General features: G+C 66.4%; 1 protein-coding gene across 3 annotated transcripts; it reads left to right on the top strand.

Annotated features, from left to right (window-relative positions):
* Positions 1–6,708: 6,708 nt before the first annotated feature.
* PLEKHH3 (pleckstrin homology, MyTH4 and FERM domain containing H3) lies at positions 6,709–23,673 on the top strand. 3 transcript variants are annotated; one of them, XM_073325774.1, is made up of 13 exons: positions 6,709–7,031; positions 12,987–13,042; positions 15,368–15,456; positions 16,248–16,442; positions 16,791–16,948; positions 17,257–17,380; positions 18,111–18,408; positions 19,175–19,382; positions 19,786–19,913; positions 20,258–20,378; positions 20,848–21,297; positions 21,750–21,941; positions 22,158–23,673. In XM_073325774.1, exons 1-13 carry the CDS (start codon positions 6,885–6,887, stop codon positions 22,353–22,355), a joined length of 2,364 nt encoding a protein of 787 aa, XP_073181875.1. In that variant the 5' UTR covers positions 6,709–6,884; the 3' UTR covers positions 22,356–23,673. The 3 variants fall into 3 exon arrangements, with proteins under 3 accessions (XP_073181875.1, XP_073181874.1, XP_073181876.1); XM_073325773.1 differs by having other exon boundaries at positions 19,786–19,922; XM_073325775.1 differs by lacking the exon at positions 12,987–13,042 and having other exon boundaries at positions 19,786–19,922.
* The last annotated feature ends 253 nt before the right edge of the window (positions 23,674–23,926 follow it).

Here is a 23,926-nt window from a genome sequence, read left to right as displayed (position 1 = left end):
GACAGCCAAGTCACTGAGGGGAAACTGAGGCAAGGATGCTGCAGGGCCATGCCATGATGGGGTGCTCGGAGGCGGTGACCCCGTTACATGCAGTCTCATGATCAGAGCCAAGAACCAAGAGTCCAGGAGCTATAGACCGCAAGGCTTCGGGGCCTCTAGGGTCAGGACCGGCACCTGGCCAGATGCTCTGAACCTTCTCCCCACCCCCCCCCCCCCGTGTGTTAATGGCCTATGGCTGTGTCAGCAACAATGAAGGATGGGGCCACATGTTCCCAGAGCTTCCCAGCCCCCTGCTACCAAATGCCGCTTTGCCAGGCAACCTGTGGGCCGGGGCTGGTGGTAACTGCAGCCGGCCTCGCTGGAAAGCGTGGCCCTGGAGCTGCAGCTGCAAAAGGAGGGGACGGCTGGCTGGGCAACAGGGGGGTGGCTGGGTGGCGGGGAGGGGAACCAGCTGGCTGGCTGGGTGAGGGGGCTGCTTAGCGGCTCTCAGAGGGGTTTGCAGTGGTCCCATCGTTCCTCTCCAGGCCCTGGCTCACCTACTGGGAGCCTCCCTTGTCTCTGCCCCAGGTCCTGGGGGGCAGGATGCGGAGTCGGGGCATCTGTGCTGTGTCAGTTTCCCCCATTGATCAAGCTGACCCCACGTAGCCCCGGGCGGCGGCAGACACTTAACGAGCTTGTCAGGTGCTCCCCTGCCCCGGGGCCGCAGCGGGCCGGGAGCCAGGAGGAGCCTGGGGGTGCAATGGGCTAGAAATGGGACATGGCCAGGCCCCCGTGGGGTGAATGTCTCTGACCCTCTGGCCAGGGATGCCCTGCAGGGGGCAGTAGAACCAAACTCTTCAGCCTGGTCGCTTGCCGTGCCCTGTGGTTAGTGGCCCAGACAGGTGAGTCAGCCCCGTGCCAGAGCATCTTGCAGGGTTGTGGGGCTCAGGGGCGTCCAGCCCCTCCAGGCCGGTGCCCAGCCTGCTCCCCTTTGTCTCCTCTGGCCCCATCCCCCAGGGCTGAGCAGTAGGCATTAGGGGGGCAGGGGGAGGGTGTTCTCTTCTGCCCTTGATCCCTGGCTCTTGGCTGGCAGACATGGCTACCCACACCGGGGGTGGGGAGAGGAGCAGCCCTGGCTGGTGGCCCGCACAGGGCACCTGTGTATGGGAGTCACAGCTCAGCTGTAGTCCCCTCCCCCTCCCTGCACGTCGGGCTGGCAGAGCGTCTACATCTCAGTGCAAGGCCCACCCAGGTCCCTGGGGAGAAGGGCCCGGCCTCCCTGTAGTCCTGTGCTCGGAGTCAGCCAGGTTGGGAGCCCAGGGTCTCTCCCTGGATGGCAGCATGGGAGGGGGACTCCCCCACCTGAGGTGACAAGTTTCACAACCTCCCGCCCCTTTGGGACCCCACTAGCCTGGCTGTTCGGTTACTCTGCAAATGCCTTGCAATAATGGTGAAATGGGGCTAGCAGAGCCCCCACACCCCCTTCTGGTGGCATGCTGAGCAGATGGTCAGACGTCTCACCATGCTCCTGTGAGATGCGCCGGGGCACCCATCCCTGCTGCACCCTCTCCCTGGCACTGGGGCTGGGCACTGGGGCTGCCCACACCGACGGTGCCATCCCTGGAGCAGCAGGAGCAAGCTCATGGCCCAGTCCTGTGCTGGGGATTGGCTCCTGGGGCGGGTTTCTGCCATTGTCCAAATCTGTGAGGACTCCCGGTTTCACCAGGGTGGGGGCAGCATCTCTCCTGCCCAGCGGGGCAGCTGCCACGGGCACAGGGGGACCCGAGTCCCACACAGACACTTGACACAGCACGGCGCTGTTCTGTGGGCTTGTGGGCAGCCCCACGGCGTGGGCACACCTGGGATGTTGGCAAACACCCACTCAGGGCTGGGAGGGGTGGGGTGGGGTGGGACTGCCAAAGCCTGACTTCCACAGCCTCATGGGAGGGATAAACCGGCCGTGGTCTCCCAGAGTGTTCGGGGCAGATGGACCTAGCAGGGTCTCCCCCCCACAAAGTCACCATGGCCTCAACCAACCCCCTCCTTGGTGACGCTGGTGGCGGGATCCCAGCCCTGCAGCCTGGGCTCTCTGGTGGAGGGGAAATTTCCAACAGGACCTTGGCCATGGGGATCTCCCCAGGGAAACACCCACTGCCATCACTGTTACCATGGAAACCCCCCCTCCCAGAGGGAGGCTGAGAGGGACTTTTCGCTAGTTTCACTTCCTGGATCCCGCAGTGGCAGACAGCACTTCCCAGCTGCTGCTCCTGGATGCCGGCCTGGGCCGCCCGAGGGAGCCTGGTTTGCTCAGCCGCCCCGGTTGGCGCACACGGGCAGCATGACGCTGTGCCCTGCTTGCCTGTGGGGCACTTGGAAGGGCCACAGCTTCCCAAGGGGGCATTTCCCCCCTGCACGGCATGATGCCGACTGAGTGGGGCTGCAACGGCAGCCGTGCCACCTGGAGCTGACACAATTCCGGAGCCAGGCAGCCGCGCAGGGACCAGCTCGGGGCTGCGGGGCCGACAAGCCGATCCCTGCACCGCGATTGCTTTTCCTTCTGACTTTGAGCTGGTGCATGGGGCCACCGCCAGCTGCCCCCCCGGCCCTGGCCAGGGGGGATGGTGCTGGACTAAAGAGAGACAACAACTGCCGGCCCCGTCACTGTCTCCCTGCCCGGCACAAACCGCCCTTCAGGAAGCCGTGCGGCTGGGCCTTGCACAGAGGGGGCAGCACCAGGGGCTGCGGGGCCCTGGCAGCTGCCAGCTGGAGGGCAAGGGGTAAACCCGAGGGGTCCGTCCGGCTGCCAGAGGGACAGAGGCACTGAGCACCGGCAGGAGCTGGGCTCTGGCCCCTCGCACGAGGCTCCTGCTGCGGCTCGACCGCCGCTGAACATCAGCGAGCAGCTTCAGCAGCACCTGCCCTTTCACCAAGCCAGGGGGTGGGGAGCTGGAGCCCTGTCCCTGAAAGCATCCCCCCCCACACACACACACACGTTTTCCCCCTCACTCGGCTGCCAGGATTACTGTAGCTCCCCTGAGCCCAGACCCTTCACCTAGTTCTTGGCAGGAAACCAATTACAGCTGAGTCAGCAGATCCGGCTGATTCTTCACAGAGCAGCCAGGGCCTTGGTTCTCCTAGCCCGGGCCCTTCCCTGGGCTGACGTCTCTGCACTGTTTCCTAGCCATGGGGGGGCACCTGGATAGCAGCAAGAGGAGTGGGGAGCTGGCACTGGGAACAGGCAGCTCGGGGGGCATTGCCCAAGGGGGTTAGGCAGCCAGAGCAGGGGGCTTCAAGCAGAACAGCCTCTGTCGGTGTTGTAGGGCCCGGCCAGCATGTGCTGCGCTGCACAGACCAGCAAAGAGGCTCCATCGCCCCAGGACGGGCTCCAAACACTCGGGGGGCAGGAGTCAGATCCTCTTGTGGGCACCAGGTCCCCTTCCCCGTGGCTCAGCGTGGGCTGACGTGGAAATAAACCTGTCTCCTTAACTCGGGTTAAAGGAGCAGCGAGCACACGGCCACTGGCCTCTAGCTCAGGGTAGCCGCTTTAACTCACGCTGCCAACCCAAGTTAAAGCCAGGTTCCACCGTGTCTTCGCTGCTTTAACCCCTTTTGTGTGCAGTGTGGACGTGGCAGCCAGAAGGGGGGCATGGCACTAGCAAGGTAGCAGTTGGGTTAAAGTGTCTTTCACTGATTATCATGCAAGCTGGCGGCTGGAGACAAGTAGAAGAACCAGCAGCCTGGGCACAGCCCATTCCCCAACCCCCCAGAGCCCCACTCCCCCCCACAGCCTCCTCCCCACAGCCCCTAGCAAGAGCTCAGACCCCGGCCCCCGGTCAGTGGCCAGCTGCTCTGCACAGCCCCAGCCTGTCCTGTCCCTGCAGCCCATGGGAGTCTGCTACATGGCTGCTCAGCTCCCTGCCCCAGCGAGCCAGGCAGGCCCCGTGGCCCAGGCTGGCTCAGCCCTGCTGGGAGCCCCGTCTTCTGAGCCGCCTGGGAGAGTGGGAGGAAAGCTGGCGAGCCCGGCTATTTCCTGTGTGCGCAGCCCGGCCCCCACTGGCTGCTCCCAGAGACATTTTTGACCCAGCAGCTGTAGGAAACCCAGCGCCAGAGGCCGAGGGATTTAACCCCTTCTGAGCCAGGGCAGGATTCGGGAGGAATAATACAGCCCAGAGACCAGCCAAGCCTGCAGGAACTCAGGGCGTCTGTCAAAGGAGCCAGGCCATGAGGTGCCGCAGCCTTGGCTGCCAGTTTTGCTGCAAGTGGATCCTGGCATCTGAGCGCCATTCCGGTACCAAGGGCCCAATCCAGCTGAAATTCATGTAACTCGGGGACTGTCTATTTGGGAGGTTGCCCAGGGCTTGCTGCCTTGCTGCAACCGCCAGTGTGAACACTCGCCCAGAGGACTCGTGCTGCTGCAACTTACCCCCGCGTCAAACAGCTTTACCCCTGTGCAGGGCATCTACCCTGGGGTTTGCAGCAGGGCAGCTGTATTACCATAGCAACCCCAGGGCAGAAATCCACGCACGGTGGTCTCAGGATCCCCCATCTGCCCCGTTGTATTGCAGACTCCGTCACCGCCCTGGAAAGGAACTCTGTGAACAACACTCAGAGGCCTAGGCAGAGGTAACTCTGCCCTCCCCACCTGCTGAGGCTTCTGGGGAGAGGTCCAGCCTCTTCCAGTGTGGGGGAGAACGTAGCATCTCCCCAGGAAACAACTGTGTCTCACTGGGGGTTTGTTCTCTCTAGTGTTTCCCACTCTTGTTGGTGCTTGGAGCGTGTGGAGTTGGTTCTAAACTGCCCCAGCGCACGTGGGAACCGGTCACGGCACCTTCGAAACGTGTCTCGTGCTGGCTAACATGGTGACCAATGTCTTGGAAAAGACGGAGGGCCTGGGGATGGACAGAAGGGGTGTGTGGGGGCAGATAAGGGACTGGTTGTTGTGTTTTGCAATATTTTAGATTTGCTGATTATTCTCTGTTTGCAGCCCTGCCACGGGCTGGAATCTGCCAGTTTATCATGTCGGGCAGATCTTTGTGACGATGTCCCGGTCAGAACTAGTGACCAGAGAGCAAGTGTGAAAAGTTAGGCGACTATATAAGACAAAGCCCCAAATATCAGGACTGTCCCTATAAAATCGGGACATCTGGTCACCCTGGTCAGAACTGGGTTGAGTTTCCTTTACTCTGGGGTTTCAGAAAGTCCTTTCCTTCAACCGGCCCTTTGGAAAATCGCTGCACGTGTTCGCTTACTGCTCGTAATGCACCTGCATTTAAATGATGCTAAGGGGCTGCTGAGAGAAATGTAGAGTGAAAGTAGCTGCTCCCCTCTAGCTCAAGATATAGTAACCCCAGTGGGTGGTCTGACAGACCCTGCTGCCCCTCGGCACCGCAGGGAGAGAGCAGCAGGTTTGCAGTGTCAGTTTGAATTGGATTTGTCATTACTTCTGGTTAGAATTTTTGCATGTAGATTAAAGAGCATCTTGGTGTGGGGGCTGGGTCAGACAGTAACCCTCTCCCCTGCCATCTGGCACACCAACACCCACAATTCCCCTCCCATCGTTGTGTGTCTCCTAGCTCTGTCCCAGGCAGAAATCCCACAAGCTGCAGCTGGAGTCCCCTGCTATCCCGCAAACTTCCCTGACACTGTACAGGCAGAAAAGCATGTCGTTTTGTGGAGTGACTCAGTCAGCTGATTCTGGCTTCTTGGGTCCGTGTTGTTTGGTTCTTGTGCAGTGTTTATTGAAAGCCAGCCAGAGGTGAGGGGTGGCTTACAGCAGTGGGTGGGCGAGGTTCTGTGGCCTGCAGGTCAGACTAGATGATGATGGTCCCTGCTGGCCTTAAAGTCCCTGAGTCTCTGAAAGGAAATAAGCACCAGCCCCCAGTGCTCTCCTGGCTGCACCAAACATTTTGCAAATGGTCATTTTAAACAAATGGATTCAATGGAGCCAGTGAAGCCACTGGGATCAGCGAAGGAAGTGCTTTGTTTGTTTCTCTTGTCTCTTAAGTCATAACCTTCTAACCAGGAGCTGCTGAGAGTCTGGAGAGGGCCGGATTTCTGCTCCCCTTTCATAGCACCAGGCCCTTTTGTGCGAGTCCAGCATCCTTCTCTGGCCCAGTGATGTCAAAATCCTCTGCCTGTGACATCAGCCACCTCCGTGGCAACCAGCAGTGAGGTCACAATAAGAGGATTGTGGCCTCCCAGCAGGGGCCAGGGGCTGAAGAGACCTTTGCACACAGCTCTCCGGGTGGGGGGTGAACTCTCACCCTGGCGCCCTCTGCTCTGCAAGGCTCTTAGGGAGCAGGGAGCAGGTCCCCTTCCCTCCCCAGGGGCACCTGCCTCTGAGCGGGGCGCGGGGGAAGGACTAGCGCCGGGGTTTGCTATGGCGGGGTGAGCTGCCAAGTGGGGTCCCAGCGCTGGAAGCCAAAGGCTCTACCCAGGACCAAGCTCGCCTCCTGCATCATCCCCTGCCCGGAGACCCCGAAAACTCAGACGCTCTTTGCTTGGCGGGGGGGGGGTGAATCACAGACACAAGTGGCCAGATTTTTCCCGTGGGGAGCGCGCGGAGGGGGGTCACCGTCCGGGCGCGGCAGGTCCGCGCTCCGCCCGGGCAGGGCCCCCCCGCGGCGGGGCTCATGATGCAAGAGGCCGGGGCGGCAGGCGGGGCTCCTCGGGCACCTGCCGAGCGATTGGCCGGGCCCCATGACGCGCCTGCCCCCTCCCCGCCCGGGGGCGGAGGGAAGCGGGCCGGGTGCCCCCAGCCGGAGCCGGAGCCGGGGGAGCGGCCCGCGAGAGGCCGAGGGTGCCCGGGCGCATCAGGGCTTCGCAGCGCGCAGGGCTCCCCGGCCCGACGGGCGCGCAGCGGCAGCGCCCGCCCTGCCCGGCGCGGCTGGAGCCCGGGCGGGGGGATGCCGTTCCCGGGCGGGCTCTGGTGGCTGCTGTGCTGTCGGCAGGGCTTCACCCTGCTCCGGCGGGACTATGGCGAGCCGGACAAGGAGCCGGACGGGGAGGCCGAGGAGGAATCGTCCTTCGAGCTGCGGAGCAAGGGAGCCCAGGTGGGTGCCCGGCGCGGGCCGCCCGCTGGCGGGACGCGGCTGCTTCGGGCGCTCTCCGGGGGCGCAGCGCTGGCCCGGCTCCCCGGCGCCGCGGGGTGCGCTCCCGCAGCCCCGCACGCTGGGGCCGGGACGTGGGAAGGTCCCGGAGCCAGGCCCCTTCCCCCCCTCACGGAACCGCTGCCCCCGCCGTCCGTGCGCGCTGCTGGCTCCCTCCTTTGGAGCCTGCCTCTGCCCGGGGTGGGGGGCACGGGACGCGTCCCGAGCTGCGCTCAGCCCCGGAGAGGGGCCCGGTGCCTCGGCAGGGCCAGCCGCAGCGCTGGGCTCTGGTGCCCGCCGCCAACGGGGGCTGAGCGCGCGGTGGCTGGGGTCCCCGTGCCCTGCGGGGAGATGCAGCCCCGGGTCCCTGCCGTGAGCGGGGACCCCCAGCCCCGGCTCATGGCATCCAGGCACCCCCTGCCCTGCCCCGTCCATGGAGCCTGGTGGCAGGCTGAGTGGCACCCTGACCGCTCCCAGCTCTTTGGGGAAGGGGTGGCCCAGACCCTGCCCCCCCCCAAGCACCCCTAAGGTAGGGAGGTGGCATCAAACTGTACATCAGGAGAGGGGGGCGTCCGCTGGGTCCTAGCTTCCTTGGGGGCCTGCCACCCCAATAGTGCGAGGGTGTCGAGGGACCCTGCTGGGGGTGCACGGGGGCTCAGAGGTCTCCCCAAGGCTCTGTATGCCTGTCCCATTAGGGGCGGCCTAGGGAGGGTCGGTGGCCCTTCTGGCTGCTGGAGCTGCACCTACAGGCCCTTCACCCTGGCACCAGCTGGGGCTACAGGGCCCCTTCTCCAGGAGCAGGGGAAGGCAGGAGCGTCCCCTCGCCCCTGGGGCTGGGTTGGGCCTGCAGCTCTGTGTATGGCAGTGCCCGGGGGAGGGGAGGGGTCAGTCTGGTGGTGAGTTCACGGCCTGGAGTTTGACTTGCCCCCGGTGGGTTACACCATGTTTCTTTGCATCAGTTTCCCAGCGCTTGCCTAGCAGCCTGCATTGCAGTCACCTCTTCCCACCTTCCCAGGCAGGCAGCGCCATCCCCACCGGCTCTGCAGAGGACCTGCTGAGGCATGCACCCCTGAGCTGGCTGCAGCCTTTCAGCAAATGTTGCTGAACTTCTCCCTGCGGTTAGAGGGGCTGGCTGGGCCCTGGGGGCCCTGGCTCCATTTCCTGGCTCAGCCCCAGGCTCCCAGTGCTACCCTGGATAAGTAGCTCCGGCTTTCCAGAGAGCCCTGGGCCAGATTTCCACAGGCTCAGCCCCAGCAGATGGGGACGGGTTTACAGCGGGCTGCTGAGTTCTCCTGAAAATTGTGGCCGGTCTCTCTGGGCCTTGGTTCCCATTCCTGTGCCTGCCTTGTTCCCTCAGAGAGCTCTTTGGGGACAGGGCCTGTGTCTCTCTGTGTCTGTGCAGAGCCTAAAAGGGGAGAAGCCCCAGGCCTGCTTCCTTTGGGGAGTGTCCTCGTCCCAGGCTTTCTGGAAGTCCACGTCCGCTGTCCACTGATGCGCCCTTGGCCGCGGGTGAGCCGACCCCCTCGGGGAATTCTCACCAACTGGGGAGGTAAAGGGGCTGTGGCATGGGTCAGACTGTGTGCAGGGAGGCTGTGACGCCCACCGAGGACCACGCTGCCCTCCCGTGGTGGTGTGTGCAGGAGGGGCGCAGGATGCTGTCTGACTTGCTGCCACTCTTGCGGTTGGTGCACAGGGTGTGTATCTTCCCCCCTCGCCCCCGGGACCTGGCCCTCGCCCAGGCCCAACCCAGCAAGGTGATCTCAGCGGAGGTGCGTGTGGTGCTGGCAATGGGGAGGGGAGCCCCGAGCTGCCACCGCGTGTCTGAGGCTCCCCAGAGCCCTGGCTCATCCTGGGCCTTAAATAGAGGGTTCTGGGCTGTCAAAAGGGGCCAGAATCCTTCACATAACCCCAGAGCAAACAGTGTCTCTCCCTGCTAGCTGCCAACTCCCCAGTCCACACCATCGCCCCCTCCCCTGACTGGGGGCAGCGCTGGAGGACAGAGAGGGCTGGTCTCTGTACCCTGAGCTCTGTGTTCCAGGCCCCCCGACTGCTGCTCACCGGCTAAGGAGGCTGGGGTCTGTCCCAGGTGCAGGGGGAGTGGGAGCTGCTTCTTCTCTCCTGGAAGGACCCAGGTGATCCTGCCCCTTTAATGCCACTTGGTGCTGTAATTCAGAGCATGTGAGAGCTGGTGTGGGGGCCCCAGTGCCAGGCCCCTGGGGGCCGAACGTGTGAGCTGGGAGCTAATCCTGCACCCGGCGGCGCTGGGGAGCGGGCGGCCTCCTCTCAGCCCCAGGACAGCACCAGCCCCACAGGCTCAGATCTCCGGAGTTCTAGCTGCCCGATGGCGGGCCGGGGGGAGCAGAGGGGAAGGAGGGGTGCCTCTGTTGCCCCAGGGCTGCTGGTGGATGGAGCCAAGTGCCCCTGCAAATTCCTGGCTAACCAGAATGATGGGGGGGGCGGGGGGCTGTGCATGTGAGTGGGCCCGAGGTGGGGGGCTCGGGGGTGTGAGCTGGGCAGGGGTGCTGGGCATGTGAGTGGGCCCGAGGTGGGGGCTCAGGGGTGTGAGCTGGGCAGGGGTGCTGGGCGTGTGAGCAGGCCCTGGGGTGGGGTGGGAGGCTCGGGGGTGTGAGCTGGGCAGGGGTGCTGGGTGTGTGAGCGGGCCCTGGGGTGGGGGGGCATGTGAGTGGGACAGGGAGGCTCGGGGTGTGTGAGCGGGCCCCGTGGGGAGGGGCTCGGGAGTGGAGGGGGCACTAGCCATGTGAGTGGGCCCTGTGGGGAAGGATTCGGCGGTTTGAGCAGGACCCAAGGGGGTGGGGGGGTGCTGGCCGTGGGAGCAGACCCAGGCAGCTTCTTACACTGCAGCCTCCAGGCAGTGTCCGTGGGTTTGGTGTCACGGCTGCAGGGGGCTGAGGTGTGGGGAGGGCCCTGTGTCAGGGCAGTGGTCAGGCGCAGCCCCCATCTGGAGCGATGTGAGGGCCGGGATTGGGTAGCTCTGTCCCTCTTGACCCAGACATGGAGTGCCCAACGGCTCGAGGGTGCTGGGGGTCCTGGGTACTGAGCCAGGGTCCCCCCCCATTCCTCAGCCTGTCCTGGGATCTGAGCCCTGGTGCTGACCTCGGACGCTGGTGCAGCAGCCCCTGGACTGGCCTGTCTCTCCCGGTGGAGCCTGCTGGGGAGCAGAGCTGCCCACCCCTCTGCGGGGCAGGGAGCAGCAGGGCCGGGGTGCTGAGTCCCAGGCAGAGGCCCATGGTTGTGGGGGGGCTGCCCCCAGTGCAGCAGAGAGACCGGCCAGGCCAGTGAAATGCCAGCAGCGACCAAATGGCCTCGCAGGGCCCCAGTGGCTTTATGGTGCTCCCGGCCCTTGGGCTGCCCCAGGGCCTTTCATGGACCTGCCAGCTCCGGATGGTGCCCAGACTACGGGGCTGTTGTTCCTCGTTGCCATCAGAGCACCGCAGGGCGAGGCTTGGTGCCAGTGTGGGAGTGGCGGGGCCGTCCCAGGGGTGCGTGGAGACAGGTCATATTGCAGTGCAGGGTCTGGCAGCGCCTGCGGCCGCTTCCTCCGAGCCTGGGGAAGCTGCTGGTTTGCCCTCGGGCTGCCCTGTGTGGAGGAGGCTGATAACGCTGGGGACTCCCTGCTGTTTGATAAGGAGACTTCGTGCTTCCCCTTCCCCAAGGCCTGTGCAAAGGGGGGCCGGCTCGGGGGCCCACGGGCGCTGGTGGCTGCTCTGCCTCCGCGTCCTGCTGGGCTAGGCTGAGCAGCGCGCTGGGCCCTGCCCCCGCCGTGCGGTCTGTGGGGAAGACGTTATCAAACCATGACGGGTCATGTGCTGTGTGGGGCGTGGCTGCCCTGCCGGGGCCCCCGTGAGCACCTGTCTGTGCAGGCCGAGTTCCCAGCCCCTGCCTAAGCCCCAGGGCTGATACGTGTGGGGCTGGGGAGCTGGGGTCCCCGGCTCCGTGCCGTGCAGCTGGAGCGGGTGCTAAGGAAACCGGTGCCCCTCAGTTATACACACCTGGGCACCTGTCACCGTTCCGCTCCGCAGGACTTGCCATCAGCATGGGCCATGACGCCCCTCGTCGCCCCGGGGGCAGAGCCCGCACTGCCTTCCCGGTGCCCCGGCGCTCCCAGTGGCCGCTGCCCAGATGTGGCTTGTGGGGAGCCCGTGGGGTGGTTTTAGAGGGGGCTGTCTCTTTAAGGGGGGGGTCCCTTTCTCTGGGGCTGATGAGTGTTTCCCTGCCAGGGAGGCAGGCAGCAGAGCCAAAGGAGTGACTCCTCCCTGACCTCGGTGCCGGGGACCTGCCTGGGCCCCGGCTGTTGCCTGCCCCTGGGGAGCTGGGATGGGTGCTGCGGCTAGGTCTGGGCAGCCGCCTCGCCAAGCACCCCACCGACCAGCCCCAGCTGTGCTGGGAGCACCCCCACCCCCCATCGTGGGAGCAGCCGCCCCAGTCCTGCACGCTGGGGCCTGGCTCCTGCCTGTTATTTATATCGCTGGGAAAGAGCCCGCGGCTCCCCCGCAGCTGGGAGGCAGCCAAGGCCCCGCGGCTCGGCTGAAGATCTTCCGGGAAGCTGTTCGGGGAGTGGGGAAAATCCTCCCCTGCTCTGTGGCTGGGTGCAAGGGGGCCCCAGCCAGACCCCCCCCCCCGCCCCCAGTGCTTCTGGGACTGAGAGGAGCCAGGCTGTCAGTGCAGGGGCTATGGTTATATTGGGAACAGGTGCTGCTAATGCCACAGGTCAGCCGAGCCCTCGTCCCCCAGGGCCACGTCTCAGTACCTGCTGGAGTCGCTCCCCCGGCCCCCTACCCCGCCTCTCTGTGGCTCTATTTTTAGCTGCAGCCTCCTTTCCTTTGCATCCAGTCGCTAGCGTGCGCCCCCCACCCCCAAACTGTGAATGGCCCGTCAACTCGGACAGGGCATGGGGCTTCCTTGAGGGGGTTTGTTCTTACTGTGCCTATATCTGCCAGTGCCCCTCATTCCCGACTTGCAGCCCCCTGCTAGCCCAGCCCTGGGCTCCCCCGCCCCCAGCTCTGACTGGACCAGTGCCCCTCATTCACAGCCCCCTGCTAGCCCAGTCCTGGGCTTCCCCCCCCCCCAGCTCTGCCATTGCCCCTCACTCCTGACCCACAGGCCATTGGTATCTGAGCCCTGGCCTTCCTCCATTCCTCCAGCTCTCCCTGTGCCCCTCAGTCCTGACTTTCAGCCCCCTGCTTTCTCTGCCCTGCTCTCCCCCTCCACTCTGGAACAGTGGGACTTTCTAGTCTTGGGGGTGCCCCCCCACCCACGCTCTGCTGATGCCCCTTTGTGCTGCCTGCAGTGTCGCTCCCCCCCGCCCCCCCCGGCCCCATCTCGGTCGTCACAGGCCCAGAGCAGGGAGGGATGGGGCATCAGTAAAGCCAAGCCCTGCAGCTGGGGAGGATCCAGCATCTGTCCAGCTGCTGGGCTGGGGTCTCTGCCGGTGGACGCAGGCGGGAAGTCGGCAGCCCCAGTGACAATGGGACTTTGTGCTGTGAGCGTGTTACCCAGCAGCAATCTTGTGCAATGCTGCACAGGACAGAGCCTGGCGGGGTTGGCTGAGGATCCAGGGCCTGCTCACCTGGCCACGGCCCCCGAATGCAGCCGGGGGGCGGGGGGGAGGGGCGGATGGGTCCCAGGCCCCGGCCAGCTTGGGGGATGGGCTGGCTTTGTGGGTCACTCACTTCCTTCTTTCATGGGGAAGTGGCTTGGGATGGGGACGTCACCCGCTCCCATGGCAGCAGCGGCCACAAGCCCCCCTCCTGAGAGGGGCTGGGCCCGGGGCTGAGACCTCTGGCAGGTCCTTACGTGAGGCCTGCTGTGGGGGTGAGTGGGGCCGGGGTAGGTGTGGGGTGTTGGCGCGCGTGGCTGGGGGTCTGGGACTCTAACGGCACCTCTGCCTTTCCTCCCCAGGGGCCACTGCCACTGAGCCTGACCCAGCCTGTCCGCTCCGGCAGCGGCCCCGAACGGTGAGTGACCTGGGCCTGGCCGCCCTCGGGCACCCAGCCTGGGCCCAGCATGGCCCCTGCTCCCCTGGAATGGCCCGGCAGTGGCAGGAAACCCGGCCTGGGGCCCAGGGACGGCCCCTGGTTTGGCTCCTCGGCTCACGGGCTGCTTGAGCACCGGGCCCTGCTCCCGTTGCCTGGCCCTGCCGATAACCAGCTGCCACGTGGCTGGCCCCTGGCATGGTGCCCCCTTCCCCAGGGGCCTCGCAGCCGGGCCAGGGGGCTGGTGGCGCAGAGCCCCTGCTGGGCCCCCTGCCCTCTTTGCCAATAGGAGGCGGAGGCCCTGCTCCTTGCCCCCGGCCCTGCCCCCTAGTGATGACACCCCCAGCCCCTGTCTGCCATCCCCTCTGGGCCCCTCTCCCCGTGGTGTAGGCTCGCTGTGGTACCCAGCCCTGATCCCCAGGTGCCCCCATCCTGGGCCGAGCTCCTGGCCCCCGACCACTCCCAGATGGTCTGAGCTCCCCCCAGGCTCTGCCCCGGCTGAGCCGGAGTGGGGGTCACAGGGTGCTCGGCAGGTTTTGGCTTTGCCGGAAGGGGAGACTATTGTGGGGCAGTGCCCAGGTGCCAGCCCATCGGCACTTGGCTCTGCCAGCAGCCCCGGCTCTCGGCAGCGGGTCCCGCTGCCTGGCCCTGCCGGAAGTGACTCACGGCTCATCTGTTGCCCACCTGGGCCTTGGTCGTGAGTGGGATGGGGTTGGGCAGCAGCTCCTTATCCAGGTGGCAGGCTGGGGGAGGGGGAGAGACAGGGTTGGGGGCAGGGCCTTGCTGGCTCCCTGCATCTGGGTCACGGCCCCCAGCCTTGCTCCTTGCCTGGCCCTGGCCTTTCTCATCCCCTCAGACAGCAAGGGCAGGTCTCAGCCATGGTGCCCCTGACCCCACGTATGGGGAGAGGAGAGGCGAGGCAATAAAGTTCAGTGGGTAGAGCAGTGGGCTGGGAGCCAGGACTCCTGGGTCCTGGGTTCACTCCCTGGTTCTGGGATGGGAGTGGGCTCCAGTGGGTTAGATCAGGGGAGGTGGGAGCCAGGACTCCTGGGTTCTATCCAGGGGGAGCAGGATTGAGTGGGTTGGGGTGTGTGTGTGTTCGGGGATGGGGGGCTGAGAGTCAGATCTGACTCTTGGGGCAACCTTGGGCATGTCACTGCCCTTCTCTGCCTCAGTTTCCCCCCTGTGGAGTGGAGATCCGAGTGGCTGCCCCAGGAGCTGTTGGGAAGCGCGAAGCCTGTAACGATGCCTGGGCGCTATGAGGGAGCTGCCCTGGGTCTGCACCCACAGGGGGTCACGGGCAGGGCTCTTGGAGCAGAGCCGGGAGCTGGGATGCTCCTGCTGGGGTCTGGAGGGCTGTGTCAGGGCCCCGCGGTGGGGGTAGCATGGTGGGGGGAGGTCCAGAGGGCTGTGTCAGCACCCCGTGGGGGGGGAGCATGGTGGGGGGGGTCCGGAGGGCTGGGTCAGGGCCTTGTGTGGGGAGCGTGGGGGGAGGGGTCTGGTTTGGGCAGCAGGATCAGGGCCCCGCGGTGCGGGGAGAGGGGTGGGGGGGTCCCGAGGGCTGGGTCAGGTGCCGGCGACGCTGCCCCCTCAGCCCCTGCCACCAGGGTTTTTCTTGGTGGTTCATTTTCCGAATTCCTTGGCAGGCGTGCGGGCAAGCGGGATATTTTTAGCCGGGGTTATCTGCATCTGAGGGCTCGGCTGCTTTCCCACCATGGGCAGCGGGGGACGGGGACGTTTCTGTCCTGCTGACTGGGGGGCCATTCCCCTCTGGATTGGACTGGGTCACCCCCTGCCACCGCCCCACTGCGTGCGAGCCTTGCATGCTCACTGGGGGGGACCGTCGGGGGCTGAGATGACCCCTCTTCTCGTCTCGGCAGAGGCCAAGTGCATGGGGCTAGACCCCCCCCCAGGGGTGGGGCTGGCTTTGCAGCGGTTTGTTGGGGGGGGGGGGCTGGGATGATGTGAGGCATGAATCCCCCTCCCCTGCCAGACTCCTTGGTGAGAACTTGGGCATTGGCAGGGTCTCCGAGGGTGCCCGTTGGGCCACGCTGGGGGTGCCCTCTGTCTCCGCTCAGGCCGAGGCAGGCAGGCTGCTGCCCCCTCTGGGGCCACCGTTGTCTCCTGCCTCCAGCCCCAGCCTGGCTGCGAGCCCCGCGGGCCAGGGGCTGAGTGGAGCTGCTGCCACGTGGCCTGTGCCCGCCTGGTGCCCCGGGCGAGGGAGCTGAGCCCTGCCTGTGCCAAGCTGGGTGCGCAGGGGCCTGGCGGGTCCTGGGGCCCCTTGCTCACCCCCTGTCTTGGTCCCAGGTCCCTGCCGGTCTCGGAGGAGATGCGCAGCCTCATCACGGAGAAGGGGCCGGGGCCAGTGGAGGATGATCCTGATGCCATCGTGAAAGGTGGGTGAGGGGCTGGGGGGGACCGAAGGGGCAGACAGACGTCTGGGCAGTTCCCTCCTTCCCGCGGCAGGTCCCTGGGGACGGGGAGGGCTCCACGCTGGCCTGGCCCTGCTGGAATTTGAACTTGGGGCTCCAAGGAGCCTGGGGTCTTGAACTGGCTCCTCAGACGCTGCCCCAGCCCGGCTGGCTCCCACTGCTCTGGGCTGAGGCTGCAGGCAGTGGCTGGGGGCGGGGGAGCCCTGAAGGCCCCATGTCATGGCCCAGGACCAGCCAGCTTCCTGTGGTTGCATAAGGCGCTGGCCAGACGTGAGTGGCGGCTCCCCGGCTGGAACCCCCCCCTCCCCGAGCTGTATTGTCGGGGAGCCACAGCCAGGCCAGCTCCGTCTGCAGCCCTGCCCCTGCCCCTGCCCCCCAGCTGCCAAGGAGGCTCTGGAGCCGTGCAGGGGTCCCTCAGGGGCTGGACTGCGCAGCAGGTACGTGGAGGGTGGGTCCTGGCTGCCCATTGCTCAGCAGCGGCTCGCCCACCCCCACCCCCCCCAGGCCAGCTCAATCCCTTCCCCCGCTCCCTCTCCCTGGGGGGCCACCTCCTGGGGGGACCCAAGGGGCTGCAAACCAGAACTGCCCAGGTGGGGGAGAACCGGCTGGCGGGGACCTGGGGGGAGGCCCTGGGGGAGCTCAGCCCGTCTCTCTGTCCCCCCAGGCTGGCTGCCGAGGGAGGTGTGGGGAGCACAAGTGTGGGCAGGGTGGTGCTGGGCCCTGGGGGAGCTCACCTCGTCTCTCCGTCCCCTCAGGCTGGCTGCAGAGGGAGGCACGGGGGGGCGTGAAGGGCCCATGGATCCGGCCCCGGAAGTACTGGTTTGTGCTGACCCAGGACTCCCTGGATTACTACAGCGGCAGCGAGGTGGGGGCCAGGCGCCTTGGCACCCTGGTGCTCACCAGCCTCTGCTCCGTGCTGTGGCCTGACAAGCAGACCTACAAGGAGACCGGTAGGGTCCCTGCCCCAGGCCAGTGGTGCAGATGCTGGGGAGGGTTCACCCTTAGCAGGGGCCCGGGAGGACGTCAGTCTGGAACACAGACCTCACCGGCGTCTGGCTCGACGTCCAGCGCATCCCCCCGGGCTGCATGTGGCTCCCTGGAGGGGCCTGCTCTGGACACTAGCCCCTGCCCCCTGGGCCCAGCTCGGGCTGGCAAGGCCTGGGCCCAGCCGCCGGTGCAGGGGGCCAGGCTCCTGCTTTCTGAAGCTGGCTTCTGCCTGGAGCGCGGGAGGGGGCTGGGGCTGGTGGGGCTGGCGGCCCGGGGCCCGGCGGCCGGTGTGAGCGCTCTGCCCTTCGCAGGCTACTGGAGCGTGACGGTGTTTGGCCGGAAGCACTGTTACCGCCTGTTCACAGAGCACCTGAACGAGGCCGTGCACTGGGTGTGCGCCGTGCAGAAGGTGATCCACAGCAAGGCCCCCGTGCAGACGCCCACGCAGCTGCTCATGCACGACATCGAGGTAAGGCCGGGGTGGGGGCGCGTTTGGCCGGCCCATGGCTCTCCCTGGGACCCTCCTCTCCCCTTGGCCGGAGGCCTTGCCACAGCCCTGGCCGACTCTCAGCCCTCGGGTGGGGAAGCTGCTGGGACCATCACTGGCTCCCCGGGAACACCCCCCCTCCCCAAAACCATGGCCTGCAGCGCACGGTGCCTGGGGGCAGAGAAGAGGCCCCCGGGACTGGAACCCGGAGCCCCAGCACCTGCCTTTGCCACGCCCGTCTGTGCCTCGCCCCCTGCTCTGCAGCCCCGGCTGCTCCTTTGTCTCCCCAGGAGAACCGCGGGAGCCCGGAGATCCTGGAGCAGATCTACCGCTGCAACCCAGTCCTGCGCTACACCAGCGGCCCGCTCTATGCGCCCCTGCTGCCCTTCCCGTACGGCAGCTCCGACCACCGCGGTGAGCGGGCGAGGGAGAGCTGAGCTCTGCGGCTCCCTGTGTGTGGGGGGCTGGATGTGCTGCACGGGGCTCCATGGACAGGGGGAATGCCGCCCCATGAATGGGGAGCTCAGGGAGTGGGAGGCGCTGCCCCGGGGGGCTGAAGAGGAGCCTCCCCCTTGCAGGCCCTGCTGCCGTCACTGCCGTACGTTTCCGGGCTTTCGGCTGGGCTGCTGCCCGGGCCCCTGCCTGTCCGTGTGTCGTGATTCTCATGCCCAGCAGTGGGGCAGGGTCCCAGCCCATGCTGCGCTGGGCTCCCTCTGTCGCCGGGGCTGGGCACAGCGCTCCTGTGGGGCAGGAAGAGGCTGGGGTTGCTGCCAGGAGCCGAGCTGGGCTCTGACCCACCCACCAGCCCAGCTCTTTCCTGGCCAGCCCCTGCTGGGGGGTGGGCACTGCCCCGCTCCAAGCTGCCAGGGGAGCAGGCCCAGCACCTGTGCCTGGAGGGTGCAGGGTGTTCCCTTCTGGGTCGCCATGGTGACACTCGTGCCTGGTGGGGTCTGGGTGGGTGTTTGGTGATGGGGGGGATCCCCATTGTGCCAGGTGCTGCCCTGTGTCTGTCCCTCGAGCTCAGTCGGGGCCGAGCTGAGGCTGAGCGAGATCCAGGGCCCGGCCCTGGGAGCACTTGGCCAAGCCAGGACCCACACCTGACCTGCCTGGTTCCTGCCCCGTTAACTGAGCCATCTTCCCCCAGCCCCCGGCCCCCACGGCTACATGACCCTGCGTGACGAGGCCGTGAAGCTCTTCAACTCCCTGCAGCAGCTGGAGTCGGAGCGAGACCCAGTGCCCCTGATCCAGGGCATCCTGCAGACCTGCCTGGATCTGCAGCCCCTGGTTGACGAGATCTACTGCCAGCTGGTCAAGCAGACCACGGAGCCGCCGGCCCCTGGGGGGCTGGGCAACCTGCGCTGCTGGCAGCTGCTCACTTGCATGAGCTGCACCTTCCTGCCCTCCCCGCCGGTTCTGCGCTACCTAAACTTCCACCTGGGCAGGCGAGTGCAGGGGGTGCGGAGAACGCTGCGGATGGGGCGCGTGCCGGGCCTGGGGGAGGGGGGGCGTGCTGGGTCCTGGGGGAGCGGGAGCAGGGTGTGCTGGGCCCTGGGGGCCTTGGGAGGGGAGTGAGGCAGTGCGGGTTTGCCCAGAGGAGGTGCCGTGTACTTGAGGGGTGAAGGGCCTTGCTCTGCAGACCCCTCGCCCCATGGGGAGCTTGGAAGAAGGCCTGGAGCAGGGGGGTACATGCCCCCTCCGCTGGAGCTCTGGCCCCTCGTTCCCTACGTCTGTGTCAGCCCCTGTCGGATTTTCTGAGCCCTCAGGCTCAGTGTGATCTTGTGGCAGTGAGTTCCGTGGGTTGACGGCTCCAGGTGCCATGTTTCCCAGCTCCACTGCCTTCCCAGCTCTGGTGTGGGAAACCTGACTCCTGTCAGCAGACAGCAAATACCCTGTGAGCTCCCAGCCAGGCCGGGGGGCGAGGGGGACTGTAGTGCGGGTGGGATCTGGGCACCCTGGTCCTACAGCCCCCGGGGGAGCTGCTGGAGGACTCGCTCCGGCTTGGGGGATGGAGCGGCCGTGAGGGCTGAGGGCCAGGTGCCCTTGGTGCAGAGCAAGGGGCAAGGTCCTGGCTGCAGGCTGCCCATATTACATCCCCTGTGGCCTGGCTCTGGGGGTCGGGAGTGATGGCAGCTGGACCCCAGGGGCTGGATTCTGGGCAGCGTGGCTGGTGCTGCTGGTTCCCTGATGCCCCCGCGGCTTTTTCTGCAGGACAGAGAGCGAGTTCCCTGGCTCGGAGATGGCGGAGTACGGGCGCTTCATCGGGGCGGCCCTGGGCAAGACCCGGGTGCGGGAGTGCGTGCCCTCGCTGGACGAGATCGTGGTGCTGATCCAGCGGCAGGACATGCTCTGCACCGTGCACTGCCCTGGAACCTCCGCTTGCACCGTGGCCATCAGCTCCCACACCACGGCTGAGGAGGTGAGCGGGGGATGGGGGGTGGCCCCTCACCCCCTTGCCTGGGGCAGGTGTCCGGGCGTGATGGGCTGTTGGGGGCCCAGCATGGAGGGGAGGCTCCCGATAGGTGGCCGGCTGGAACCCCAGTGCCCAGGCTGGGGCACCAGGGTTAAGCCATGAGGGGGCACCGGGCCCTGTGTGGGGAGCAGTTGGGCTCAGGGCTGTGGTAAGCAGCCTGGGGGCTCCTGTGCAGACCCCGGCTCTGGTGCCCCGGGGCGTGGGGCAGCCCCTCTTGCGGAAGGTGGGTGGGAGCCACTGGGGGAGCGTCCGGGATTCCCCGCTGTGACCTGTCTGTGTCCCTTTGCAGCCCTGAGCGCCGTGGCCCGGGGCACGTAGTCACCCCTTGGTTGCCTTTGTCTCGCCCCAGGTGGCCCGGGAGCTGGTGGCTCGGCTGGGCTTGTCTCAGAGCCCCAACGTCTTTGCACTCTACGAGCAGAACCGGCACCACGAGCGGCCCGTGGGCAGGGCCACGCTGGTGGCCGACGTCCTCACCAGGTTTGAAAAGTAAATGTCCCCCCGTGCAGCCATCATAATGGGGCCTGGGAAGAGGGGGCTGGGGGGAACCATGGGGAGGTGAGCGGGCTGGAGGGGAGGGGGGAGGCTGAAGCCCTGAGCTGCGGGGAGCCAGTGGGAGGGGAAGGCAGGCGTGCCCATGCGGGCGGGAGGAACCAGAGTATGTGTTGGGGGGAATGTCAATTGCCTGGGCCCCATGGCGATACAGCAGTTCTGCCTGGGCCTGGGTGGTTCGTTTGCCCCAGGAGAAGCTGGGGGGCGGGGGTTGCATGGGTCCGGGTGTCCTGGTGCTAACGGGCACCGTCTGTTCCTTCGGCCTCGCCCAGCCTGGCAGGGGAGGAGACGACGCAGGACTCGACCTGGAGACTCTGCTTCAAGCACTACGGCTTCCTGGACACAGAGAACGTGCCCCGGGACAGCGTGGAGTTCACCCTCCTGTTTGAGCAGGTAGGAGCCGGACACTGGCTTGGGCTGAGCAGGGCGGCTGCTTGTGACGGGGCTCCCAGAACCCTGCCCCAGGGCGCCAGGCGCGTGGGGCAATGCTGCAGCTCTGAGCTCCTGCCACTGCATCACCATGGGGGTGTCAGCCCTGCATCCTGGCCCAGGACCCCCAGTGCTTCCAGCCCCAACAGCTGCTGCACCCTACTCCAGAGGGGGCTGCATTATGATGGTGGGTGAGATGGCCTGTGTGAACCTCCAAGGGGGCTGAACAGGTTCATGCATGTGGGGTGTGGAGGGCAGGCTACTCACCTGTCTCTTCCTACCCCCCCCACCTGCCCCCTGGGGCTGCTCCATGGCTGAATCCCCTGCTCAAGCCCTTGTTCCCTGCTGGAGCTGCTTCCTGGCTAAGCCACCCCCTCCCTACCCCCTGGACCACATCCTGGCTCCCTGGCTGAGCCCCGCCCCTCCACTGCAGGCCCACGAGATGGTGATCCGGGGCTACGTGCCCACGTCGGAGGACACGCTGCAGTCCCTGGCCGCCTTGCGCCTGCAGACCCTCAACAGCGACTTCTCCACGCACGCCCCCGTACCCCGCCCGGAGGAGCTCTTCCCCGTCCACGCGCTGCACTCCCGCCTCCGGGCCTCCTGCCAGGGCCCGCCCCGGTGCTCCGGCACCCGCCTCCGTGCGGGGCTGCTGGCTGGCGCCCTGCCCTGGGGCCACTCGCTGGCCAAGCAGCAGGCGGAGCAGGACCAGAAGCTGCGTGGCCGTCTGCGCGAGGAGGGGGCCAGCGTGATGGCCGCCATTGTGGACAGGTGGAAGCTGCTGCAGGGCATGCACCGGGCCGAGGCCATGGCCGCCTACCTGGCGCTGGTGCGGGAGTGGCCAGGGTTTGGCTCCACCCTCTTCGATGTCGACTTCCACACGGTGAGCCCCTTCCCTGGGCTGGGGTCCCGGGAGCAGGGTTGTGCCCCCCAGGCCCTGTCCCCTTTGCAAAGCCGGCAGCGAAGCACAGGGCATGCTTTCTGTAGGACCTACAGAAACAGGAGCTGCTCTGCTGGGGGGGAGGGGGGGTAGCCATTTTAAATTCGCTCCCCTGGGGTTTTGCATGGAGGTGGGTCACAGCTAGGAGATGAACATTTCCTGGGGGAGATTTCTGGGGGCCCACCCCACAGGAGACTGAGCCCCACTGGGGGAAGCCACAGCGTCCCCCCATCATTACCCTGAACTTCTCAGGGGGCATTGAGCAGCCTGACTGGGGTTGGGAGGGCAGGGGATGGAGCTGGGGCTGGTGGGGCCTGGGGGACGCAGGACTGGAAACGGGTCTGGGGGGAAGGGAGGGTCTGTGGGGTTGCCCCTGACTCTCCATCTGTCTGCAGAGCGCGGAGGGCAGCTGCCCCCAGCGCCTATGGCTGGGCATCGGGGCCAAGGCTGTGTCTCTGTACAAGCCTGGGGAAGCTGAGCCCTTCGACAGCTTCTGCTACGGCCGCATCTCGTCCTTCGGGGTGTCTGAGAGCAGCACCTTCCGCCTCTCCGTGGGGGACAGGGACCTGCTCTTCGAGTGCTCCCGGGTAAGGCCCTTGCACTCCCTCCCCTCCCCACGCAGGCGGAGCGAGGCCTCCCTGCAGCACCGGCTGGGTCGCCCCCCGCAAGAGCCCAGCGCTGGTGGCGGGGACTGTGTAGGGACAGCGGGGGGCCGGGGAGCCAGGGCTGAGCCCGGGGCGCCGGGCCGACCCCAGGCTCCAAGATACCTCAAGTGCCCCTGACTGGCCTTTGCTCCCCTCCAGGTGGATGAGATTGCCCAGCTCCTGCACACGTACCTCACCAGCCTGGCCAGCGGGCAGACGCCCCCACGGGAGGAGCTGGCCAACGGCTGCCGCCCTGGGAACTCACCGGACTCGGGCCTCCGTCCCCCACAGCAGAGACTGTGCCCAGCAACCGAGCCCTGGCGGCACCAGTCCAGTGCAGGCTCCTTCCCCATCTAGCTTGCTGGCCCCGTGTGCCAGCCCAGGTCACATGCCCTTTGGTGGGCCCCTCCTGCACTAGCCGTGGCCCTGGCGTGCGCAGGGGGCTGGGGCTGCCCCGGGGCGGCTTGCGCCCTGCCAGCACTGTGAGAATCCTGCCCACTGGGCTGGGGAGCTGGGACATCGGCTGCTGGGGTCTGGTTTGGGCCCCAGGGTCAGAGCCCAGGAACTACGTGGTCCTGAGGAGTTGCCACACTGGGAACAGAGCGTCCATCTATAGCCCCTGGCTCTGAGCAGGGGGTTGGGGGTGAGGGGCAGAGACTCGCTCCCCCCACTCAGCTGTTGGGTTGCTAGTTTATTTCCTTAATTTATTTGTAGAAACGCCAGCTCCCCGCGCTCTCCCTGGCACCCCCGGCTGGGTGCTGCAGGTGCCCGGCCTGGCGGGGGTGCGCCAGACGCTGCTTGGCACCTTATTCCTGGCTCTGTCTTGGGGTGCTGGTGTTGGTGCCTTGCCAGCTCAGGGGGACGTTGGTGTGGCACGACTGGTTTGTCATGCCCGTCCCTGCCCGGGCTGGGGATTCCCCCTTGCAAGTCCTGCTCGGCTGGTGGGAAAGGGGGGGACCTCCCATGCCGCCCCTGAGTTCTGGCGATGACTGTGAGCACCAGCACAGGTGGGCCAAGCTGTGTAGCTGCTTGGGGGCCCTGAGGCTGGCTAGTTGCTGCGGGGGTGGGGTTGGCAGTCTGTTTGCTAGGACCATGGGTGGGAGGTGCAGAGGCTGCTGTCGGTGCCGGTGCTGGCAAGGGGTGTCACCTCCAGGCATCCTGGGCCGGCACCGCCTGATCCCGCGGATAGTCACTGCAGTGACTTCTCCCAGCGCTTGAAGGGTTAAGGGGCCTCTCTCCCGTCTGCCTGCCTGGGGCCGAGCTCCCCTTGGGGAGGTCCCGGGTGGCGTTCCCAGGTGCCTTTACGCTGCTCGGTGCCATGGCACCGGGCCCCCTGCGGAGCAGAGCCCTGCCCTGGGCCCATTGGTAACTTGCAGCATCCTCCTGCCTTCCACCCCCGTCCGTCTGTCTGTCCTGTGCACCAAGCACCTTCCCCCTCTCTGCCCCAGAAAGCTGCAGGCGGCCTCTGAGTGGCGGCTTGTTCCCGCGTGGGCCTGTCTCCGTGCTGTGCCGGTCAGGCCCTAGAGATGCAGTAGCTCCATGTGGGGGTGCTGTGGGCCAGGCCCAGGTTGGGGGGGCCCTTCATGGGAGGGGGGGCTCAGACCTCTCTCTGTGTTGCCTCTGTAAAGTTCCTGTTCTTGTTTTTGTAATAAATGCCCAAGGAAAGTGCAGAGCCTGCTCCGTTCTGACCCGCCACAGCCCCTGGGGAGGCTGGGGGTGGGGCTCCCTCGGAGCAAGGGAGGGATGGCAGCCTGGCATCTCTGCTGAGCTGCCACTTGTGTCCAGAATCGGGGCCTGCTTTAGTGCCCTCCCGTCTCTGTGCCTGTGATGAAAACGGGGCCCGAGCGTAACCAGCGCAGGAGCTCCTGCCTGCGTCTGCAGGGAGCCTGCGGGGGAATTGCCCTGGGCTTCCCAGGCAACTGGCGACC

Source organism: Lepidochelys kempii, chromosome 27 (assembly GCF_965140265.1).
Source record: "Lepidochelys kempii isolate rLepKem1 chromosome 27, rLepKem1.hap2, whole genome shotgun sequence".
Taxonomy (NCBI): domain Eukaryota; kingdom Metazoa; phylum Chordata; order Testudines; family Cheloniidae; genus Lepidochelys; species Lepidochelys kempii.
This window is presented reverse-complemented; position numbering and strand designations above follow the sequence as displayed.